This window comes from Cavia porcellus, unplaced genomic scaffold (genome assembly GCF_034190915.1).
Source record: "Cavia porcellus strain 051 isolate PalLab524CR breed Dunkin Hartley unplaced genomic scaffold, mCavPor4.1 scaffold_2, whole genome shotgun sequence".
In the NCBI taxonomy this organism is placed as follows: Eukaryota; Metazoa; Chordata; class Mammalia; order Rodentia; family Caviidae; genus Cavia; species Cavia porcellus.
Genome location: NW_026947485.1, coordinates 59,111,131 through 59,120,322, shown reverse-complemented (window position 1 = coordinate 59,120,322; position 9,192 = coordinate 59,111,131). Strand labels below are relative to the sequence as shown.

Genomic DNA, 9,192 nt, shown 5'->3' with positions numbered 1-9,192 from the left:
TTTCCACAGTTGGGTCAATGAATATTTATCTAAAGTGAGGTCAAGACTATAAACAATTTCATCACATTCTTACCAAGTTTTGCAGCCAAAATGAATGTTACCTTAAAATAACCAAAATACTTTTGGTTTTTCAAATTATTTTAGATTTTGAAATTGCAGACAGGGATGATAAGCCTCTTAACCTCTAAATATTTGAGGCCAAATGCTTATTCTGTCTGACCATAAATTTTGTGGGACTAGGTGTCAAACCCAGGGCTTCACACATGCTAGGCAAGCGCTATGCCACTGAGCTATATTCTCAGGTCTGGCCCTTTGTTTTTATTTACCTTTATTTTATTTTGGTAGTAGTAATTGACCTCTGTGCCTTTGCAGTGAGCTACAGCCCCAATCCTTTCTAATTTTGTATTTTGCAATATGGTCTCACTAAGGGGAAAACAAGGTTTAGTTTGAGTGAGATGTCAGATTATAAAAAATTCTCAGCTACCAGCTGAAATTTGAATTTAATCTCGTCAGTGGAGAGCCTCTAGAGGTTGTGAATTCTTTTAAAAATATAATTTTACTTGGGAGTAATTTTAGACTTACAGTTATCCTATAACCCCTCATCAGTTTGTATTACTGTTTTCTTACATTACTGTCTTGGTTACTTTTCTCTCACAGGTGGGACAAAATATCCAACACCTAAAATGAAGGAAGGAAAGGTTTACTTAACTCACTGTTTGTGGAGGTTTCAATCCATAATCAGCTGGCTCCAACGCAGGCTGGCAGGGCTGAGGGGCAATACGCCAAGGCAGCAGCTAGCAAAAGCAGCATGAGCAAAAGGGCGGGAAACAAGCCTCTTCTGCTCCTATATTGTAAGCAGGATCACCCACTTTGCACAAGGCAGTTGTAGCACTCACACCACCTGTGCCTTCCTCTTGCACAGGTTGAGGGTATTTACAAAGCAAGAATCCTGGCTCCCTGTAGTCTCTTAAATTTTTAAGCTTTTCAAGTTGACACAGTCTATCAACTGTAACAATTGCCGTGGTACATTTGCTGAAACTGAGAAATCAGCCTTGATAAATTACTATTATTAAACTCGTCTTTATTCAGATTTCATCACATTTTCCACAAATGTCTCCCCCTGCCCCATCTTAGAAACCAATCCATGATCTCACATCAATTACCGCTGTCATAATTTCCTTAGTTGTCTTTGCTCTGTGAATGTTTTTCATGATCATGGTAGTTCTAAAGGGTGCTGAAAGTGTGTAGAATGTCCTCAGTTTGGTTCTGTCTGTTTTCTCATGATTAGAATGGAGTTAAGGTTATGGAAAAGGTTAGGTGTACTTCTTTTCATACATAGAGGGCATATAATATCCACATAATCATCACTGCTGTTATGTTTGGTTAAATCATTAAGGACAGCTCCATAGGTCTCATTTTCAACTGTTTTAATTTCAAATAACAAAATAGTTTAATGACCTTTACCTGCAGAGGATCTGGAGACGATAAAAATTAAAATTTAAGATTGTATTAATTTAAAGTATTTTGGGGTATAATTAATAGCCTATATGGATTCAGAGTTAACTTTCTCACTGCAATGTTGGCTAAATAAAATTCAACTAGCTAGGAGCCATCACAGGTATTCTGCACTATCCTGTTTCACACCTGCTGCATCCTCCCTGCCTGCCCCCAATATCATATGTTAGTAGACAGGAATTATATACTAAGGATCATTAATAGCAGTTGCAAGGGAGAAAAAAAATCATAAATGATACCACTAACTCTTTCAATGACCATGTATCTTGTTTGGCATTAATATATGTTCAGTTAAACCCAGAAAAAAAAGAGATATTGTACAATTACATGATAGGGTACTGCTTGCTCTTTTCAATTGTCAAAAACACTTTATGAAAGGGATGGGAGGGGATTATAGGAGGGAGGAAAGGTAAAAAGAATCAAGATGAGATATGTCTAGGTACCGATTCCTCACTATAAATGAATTTAACATGTATTACAAACATAATAAAACATAAGAAAGTGACCAAAAAATCACTGAGTATCAAAAAATTATTAACATGGTAGAATTTATGAGACAGTAAGTCCTTAAGAGTTGACCCAGAGTTTCATTTGGTAAGCTTAAGACATGACCTTACAGGGCTGGGGATTTAGCTCAGTGGCATAAGCGCCTGCCTTGCAAGCAGGCAGTCGTGAGTTCAATCCCTGGTACTGATAAAAACGAAAAAGACAAAAAAAAAAAAAAAAAAAAAAAAAGACATGACCTTACATTTATGAAAATGCATCTTGTATCTGAATATATGTTTACAAGAATAAAGATGAAGTAACCAATAGCAGATACCAAATTTTTATTAATAAAATAGAAAAATATACACAAGGCAAACTGTTTTGTTGCTGGATCTTACCTGACAGTACAATGTAGTAGCAATTTTTTTATAAAAGGGCTTAGGTGAGAACTGTCAATAATACACCAGTTCCATCAAAAAATGCAGACTGAAATATCTAACATCTGATAAATGGAATTTTAAAAACAACAAATTAAATACAAAGAGTTCTTTCCTTCCCATATGAAGGGATTCCTTTAATATTCATGTATCATTCAATGTAGCTTCTTGTAATCATAAAAAATTCCTCAAGATTCATTTTGCACTCTGAAAGGAAAAAACTGAGGGAACTCATGAATAATTTTCACTGCTTCATTATATAGTCCGAGATCTGAAAGAAAGATTTAAGCAAACGTTTAATCAACAGTAGAAAATTTTACACCAATCACCTCTTACTTATTTGTCTTTGTTTTAAAGGTCAATCTATTTTCACAACCCAATTTCTAAAACTGAGATATGGATCATTATATTTATTCACTGTGATTCTCCTTCTCCCCAATTTTTACCTCTTTTAAACATTAGCCTTTAGTATAAAGACTTCTAAGCAGGTCAAAATATCCTATTCTCTTTTGGGACTGAAAGACAGGACTGAGACTCAAGACCACATATACCAATAAAAAATTTTAAAAAATTTTTTCTCCTAATTGCCTATAAATACAAAAATGCTTTACTTACCAAAAGGATTGTTATCTTCTCTAAACTGGACGTAAGAGGAACACATGATGGTTGCTTTGGCTGTTACTCGTCCAACTACTTCCACGATTCCAGATATTTCTTCATCAAGCTATGATATTAAAATATTAGTTTGGATAAGTTGCAGTTGCAGTTTATAATTAATTTGGAAAACATAGTTTATCCATCTTTCAAGCTGTTACAATTTATTGTTTATTGTAACAAAGTAACTTTAAAATTTACCAATGTAAAAACTGAACTGAAACAGGTTAAAAAATGAGAACTTAACTACCAGCAAGTTACAATTCCTGTTATCTTTAATAGTAGCTTCTGGTTCAAAGCTACATTAAATATTTAAATTGAAGACAAATTTTCTTAAAGATACTGAGAATGTCCAGAATTTCTACAAGTGGTAATTTGTTCTGAGACCCACTGAAGGGGACCCCGTTATAATTTATATTTTATGGAATGTGACCTGTATACATTAACCAATGTTTTCATAAAAGACCAGGAAAATGTTTTTAAACATATTAAACATAAAATGCAGAAATAGCTGTGTGTGGTGGCACACACCTGTAATCCCAGCATTGGGCAGCTACATAATAAACTCAAAGCCTCCCTGAACTACATGGTGATAGCTTGTCTCAAAAAAAAAAAAAAAAAAAAAAAAAAAAAAGCAGAAATAGATTATAACTTAAAATATCTGTAAGTAAAAATAGAAAATAAAGTGTGGAATAATAGTGCATTCCAGTAGTTCCAGCTACTGGAGAGGCTGAAACTTTAGGATCACTTAAGTCCAGGAGCCTAACACTAGCCTGGGCAACAGATAACTGAGACATTCAGCCACAAGAAAAAATTAAAATTAAAAAAAAAAAAAAGAAAAAAAACTTAAATAAGTTTTTCCTTAAATGATTTTACAGTCTTTCATAAGAAATGAGAGTTGTTACCCAATCAACACTTGAGGAATATATTAAAAAAATCATGGGAATTCAAACACCTGTAATCCTGGCACTTTTTAAAGGAGGCTGAGGCAGAAGGATCATGGTGAGTTTTAGGCCAGCCTGAACTGCATAGCAAGAGCCTAAAAAAACCAATATACATTTAAAAACCAAACAAAACCACACACACACACACACACACAGACAGAGAGAATGAGAGAAAGAAAAAGTGACAGAGAGAGAGAAAGAAACAAAACCAACACCAAAAAAACATGGAGTCCAAAAAAATCATTGTAGAGCTAGATAAAATTTTACAAGCTTGTTTTTATATATCCACCTCGAAAATAAAAAATACAATAAAAAAAGTTAAGATGAAGAAGTAAATTTAATATACAAAGAGTAAGAGTTAATACTTAAACATACTGGCTCCATTAATTCAACGGTTCCATTTTTTCCTTCTCCATCGGAAAGGATAAACATTTTTCCAGTGGGATGAATCTAAAAAGAAATATACAATTAAAAATCCCCACGCAAAACCTTTTACAAATTTCATTAAAAGAAAATTTGATCAAAGATGAGTAGATTGATTCTAACTCACTTGAGCATCAAATTAACTGTTTTTCGAACAGTTTGGTTTAAATAACAATCATATTTTACCAGATCTGGTCATGAGGCACCCAGTTAATTTTGAATTTCAGTTAAACAATGAATACTTTTTCATTGTGAGCAAGTCCTGTGTTATTACTTTAAAAATCTACCAAATTGTTTAATTCGTTAAAAACAAATTAAAGGACGTTTATACTGTCTAGAAATGGAATCTACTGGCATTCAAGATTTTGTTTGCAACACACGTCCTACGGATAAGTAGAAAAAGATCTGGGTTTCACTATTGGGAAGCGGCGGCAAAGACTGCAGTCAGCTCTGGCCTGGACGTTAGCTTTACCACTTGCTGTGGTTCTGAGCATTTTTGTTAAATACCCAGCATGCCAGCTCATTTTCCCTACTTGTTAAGTCATAATTAACACTCATTTTACTTACAGAATGTGTGCATGAAATGAGCTACAATGAACCTTTGTAAATGTTCTTTTTCTCAGGTTACTGACTAGGAGCCTATTCCTTACAAGTAGGATGAGAGGGTAACAATGATAGGCCGCTATGGGATCTGGAGAAGATGAGAAAGGCATGCTTTATGGAAAATGGACTTCAACGAGAAAACGAAGTTTGGGGACAGAGACCTGGGTAAGAATGAAGAAGACGAACACATTAACCTAGATGTCATCAGTTGATGGCAAGCAAAACCCAGACGAGAATAAGATTTGTAAACTACAACAACGGGTTAGAGGGCGCTGGTATTTAGAATCTAGCACACTCGAAGAGTTGGTTTCTGCATCAAATAACTGGCGCCAGAATGGACGTAGAACGACTGAAATGTGTGGAAAGACTGTGCAAAATAAAGCGATCGAGAGGACAATAATGGTCTAAGGCGTCAGTCCCTTACTCTGTTACACAGAGTACGCTATTCCTGGCAATCAGTGGATCCCTCCCACCAGCGACACAGGGGAGAATACGCCCGCGAGCCCGCACACCTTTTCCAGTCTTCCTACGAAGCAGACTGGCCGGTCAATGAACTGAGATAACATGCTGGCATTGATGCGCGACTTGGGTAACTCCATCACGTCCACCATGATTACGCCGTTGGAGGGCGGGAAACAGGAGAATGACTAAAAAAGAGAGCCCCGCGGGCGCCTATGGGACAGATTTTCATGGAACCAATCAACAACAACTAGCGCTCTAGCTCCGCCAATCAAATGAGCGGGAATCTCGATGGCGTCACGCAGTTGCGGGCAGCGGCAGGTTAAAGTAGAGTTGCGTACGGAAGTGGGAGATCAGCTGTTATTGACGCGCGGCTTTCCGAAAGTGGTTCCGGTCTTTGGCTGAATGGGCAATGGAGGCGGGACTTGGAGGGGGCGGGGCTTGCGGCTACCAGCCAGGAACCTCCAGCCTCCTTGGCGGCGATTTGACCCCCGGAAGTGGGGTGACAGGCTGCACTGCGGGTGCGGCGAGGGACTGCGGCCAGAGCTTCAGGTACTTTTTCTCGAGGGAGATCTCGCAGTCTTACTGTTTCCCCTTCTCTCCTCGGACTCTGAGTCCGAAGAGTGAGGCGGAAGCTGGCAGCCAGCTCTGGTCGCGGCGTTCCTAGTGTAGTTCAGGTTTTGACAGTTACCCCGCCTACCGCCTTCCGGGTCCTGTGGGGGCGGTGCGGGGTGCTGGTCAATGAAATCCGGGACTCGGGGTTTTGATAACCCGCTTCTTGAATACGGAAAGCGAGATTGTCTGCGATCTTCACTTTTGAGGTCCTAGCTCTGTGTTGGAGGGTCGATTTTATTCCCTCCCCCGAACTGCGTCACTTTACAGCCGAGTTTCCCCACCTGTGAGAAGAGCGATTGGTTAGATGACTTAAGACCCTTTTCGAGTTGTGACTAAGGAGTTGTCAGTTGTCTCTCTCCCTTTTGTTAGCGGTGAATACATGGATCTGTGGGTAGCAGAGAGGATAGGGCCCCTGGGTAGCAACAGGGTAGGCCCCTGGTAGCTTAACCTGCTGTTAGACCAAGCAAGCGCGCTTATTGCGTCGACTTTTTTCCATCCGCAACCAAGGGGTTACTATGTAAGGTCTCAAACTGACTCTTAATTTCTGGCCCTAGGATTAAGCGACACTTCTTAGCTCCTCGACCTTAAAGAATTTCCACCACTGCTCGCCCCTCCTCCCACTCAAAAGAGGTTAGGAGGAGATCTGAAATACAATCTATGCTAAGATGATCCTGGAGGACTGTCCCCAGTACGGTGCAAAGCTAATAGCTATTGATTTTCCGGGGTGTCACTTGCTGGAGTTGGGGGACCTGCCTTGTCTGAGATTTCAGAATAAGTGCACATGAACGTATCTTCAAACGGTGCTTTAGAAATTGAAAACAATTCAATGTTTGTCTTAATTCTGTTGTCTCAAAAACAAGTTTAAAGGATTTCATTACACATTTAGAGTGTGTTTAATGTAAAGTGGTTGTTAAGGGTGCAAGTCAGTAAAATCTTATATTACTCATTTGGAAAGGATGCAGATGTGCATTATATAGGATGATCTTTAATATAAAAGTAATTTTTTTAAAAAAGAGAGTAGCCCTTAAAGTACCAAATGCTAATATCATTCTTTCATTACTATTGAAAGAGCACTTTTAAGTAGACCTTTTTCTTTAAATAGAAACAAAAAGATATTTTTTAAAGACCCTGTTGGATTTTTTTTTTATTATGAAGTGGGTAATGACCAATGAAAAGTGTATATATATATATATATTCCTGATATGTATGATTTGGAGAGGATTTAATGGATTCATGTGAGCCTCTGATATAGTTTAAGAACTAGAATTTCACTAGTTACTTGCACACCTCAGTTAAGTCCTCCTTACTACAGTCTATCTTGCACAACACTGTCTTACAATCTATGTTAAATTTCCTAAGATTAATAAAAAATTCCTAAGATTTCTATATAGTTGTATCACATGTAGATATTTCTAAATAGTATACTATTTAATTTTGCAGTCTTTGACTTTTACATAAATAAAATCATACATATTTTCTGACTTGTCTCTTTTGCTTGTTTTTGAGATTAATACGTATTGATGATTATGGAGTTTATTCTTTTCTCACTGGTATTTAACTCTTAATGACTATCATTTTGATTGCAATTCTTTTCTACTGCATACAGAACTATTGTGAATATTCTTGTTTTTATTACTATGTTTGTGCAAATGCATATTACAATTGCTAGAACGTGGGGTGTGAATCTTCAGCTTTGTTGGTAAAAGCAAATGATTCCTCAAATGCTGGAATCAGTTTATCTTTTTATCAAGAGTATAGCAGATTTTAGTTGAGACACATTCTTGGTGGTCCTTGAAGTGTTTCCCCCGTGAGCTCATGGATATGAAATAGTTTCTTGTGATCTGACTTTGTATTCCTTGACTGCTAATAAGATTGAACATGCTTTCAAATATTTATTGGCCATAAATATTTATCTTTTTTTTCCATGCTGATTTTTACTTTTCATATTTTTGAGAGCTTTTAATTTTAGCATGGGCAGTAATGCAGCAAATTGTTTTCTAAGTTTTTGGCTGATCTTTCCACACACTCCTCCTTTTTTGGAAACAGCTCTTTGAATATAGTTTAATTTTTTCCTTTAGGTTTATATAGCTGGAAATTAAATTTCTAAAGAATTTTAATTCTTAGTAAGCCCTTAAATATATTAAATATTTAAATTTTTCTTTAGTTTTGGCTTTCATATTTAATATTCCATCATCCATAATTGAACATCAGGTATGTTTTCAAATCGCTGTTCAGTTTATTTTGTTATTTAAATTGTCCTGCCATTGTTTATTGACTATATCACTTTTTAAAAAAATTTTTATTTAAGGAGAAAAAAAAAAAGCAGAGAAAGGGTACAAGTTATACAGATTTACAGAAAAAAAATAAACAGTAGGAAGTCACTAGTTAATGGATTACATATTATAATCTTAGAAATATTGGTTCAAGTCACAAAATTAAAGCTTGTAAAGTGGACATTCCAACGATACTGCAAACAGTTCTGTTCAATGATCCAATAAAACTCTGTGATATCATTTTCTATCTTATACACTTAAATATACATGCAGTTATATAGTTTAGAGCACTTTCTTTTCCTCTCTTTTGTACAATGACTATTACACATTTTGGGTTTCATTGCTCCCACGGTTCTTATTACTTTTTTGGAAGAGAGTAAAACCAAATGTGACATAACAGAACAGAATCGGTCAAGTCAAAAGGGTGGACATAATAGATAATGTAAAAACATAATACAAGGTGATCAACAATGGATACCATAATGCCTCCTCTATCTCTAATAGAATTGCCTATATCATTAGTTATAATACAATTGAACAAAACAGTAAAGAATAAAACCGACAAAACCAAAACATTGGAGACATTGTATCTTCAAAAGTAGATAAAAGTCAAGGAGAATGAGCGTTATAATGAATCTCATTATCTTCACAGCTGATGCCTAAACTTTCGAATCTGATACTATCCAGCAAAACAGAATAGGGGAACATCAGTCAAAAACAAGATGGTGAGAGTAATACAGGGCTTTAAATCGACATAATGGAAAGTCAAAGTGGGTTACTATA

The 9,192-nt window shown here is 36.4% G+C and overlaps 2 protein-coding genes and 1 pseudogene across 3 annotated transcripts in view; 2 read left to right on the top strand and 1 right to left on the bottom strand.

The window, feature by feature from the left end:
* Nucleotides 1-2,327: 2,327 nt before the first annotated feature.
* Rpa3 (replication protein A3) lies at nucleotides 2,328-5,771 on the bottom strand. The gene is made up of 4 exons (XM_003475124.5): nucleotides 5,575-5,771; nucleotides 4,412-4,486; nucleotides 3,054-3,162; nucleotides 2,328-2,709 (listed from the first exon to the last, which is right to left on the bottom strand). Exons 1-4 carry the CDS (start codon nucleotides 5,671-5,673, stop codon nucleotides 2,627-2,629), a joined length of 366 nt encoding a protein of 121 aa, XP_003475172.1. The 5' UTR covers nucleotides 5,674-5,771; the 3' UTR covers nucleotides 2,328-2,626.
* A 102-nt stretch (nucleotides 5,772-5,873) lies between these two features.
* The window catches only part of Umad1 (UBAP1-MVB12-associated (UMA) domain containing 1), a 241,526-nt gene continuing 238,207 nt past the window's right edge, over nucleotides 5,874-9,192 (top strand). The window contains exon 1 of one of the 2 annotated variants that reach the window (XM_013158284.3): nucleotides 5,874-6,073. In XM_013158284.3, the coding sequence (XP_013013738.2) occupies nucleotides 5,927-6,073 (147 nt within the window). In that variant the 5' untranslated portion in view covers nucleotides 5,874-5,926. The remainder of the gene's footprint in view (nucleotides 6,074-9,192) is intronic. The other variant, XM_013158283.3, reaches the window with a different exon arrangement.
* LOC134474401 (large ribosomal subunit protein uL6-like) overlaps nucleotides 5,979-9,192 on the top strand; it is a 300,098-nt pseudogene continuing 296,884 nt past the window's right edge.

Excerpts from the sequence above, each read along its gene's own strand:
- Rpa3 (XM_003475124.5), bottom strand. The coding sequence starts at position 5,673 with ATGGTGGACGTGATGGAGTTACCCAAGTCGCGCATCAATGCCAGCATG. Across the intron at positions 4,487-5,574 it reads TCGTAGGAAGACTGGAAAAG|ATTCATCCCACTGGAAAAAT; the intron begins GTGTGCGGGCTC and ends ATTTCTTTTTAG. Across the intron at positions 2,710-3,053 it reads AGAAGATAACAATCCTTTTG|ATCTCGGACTATATAATGAA; the intron begins GTAAGTAAAGCA and ends TCTTTCTTTCAG.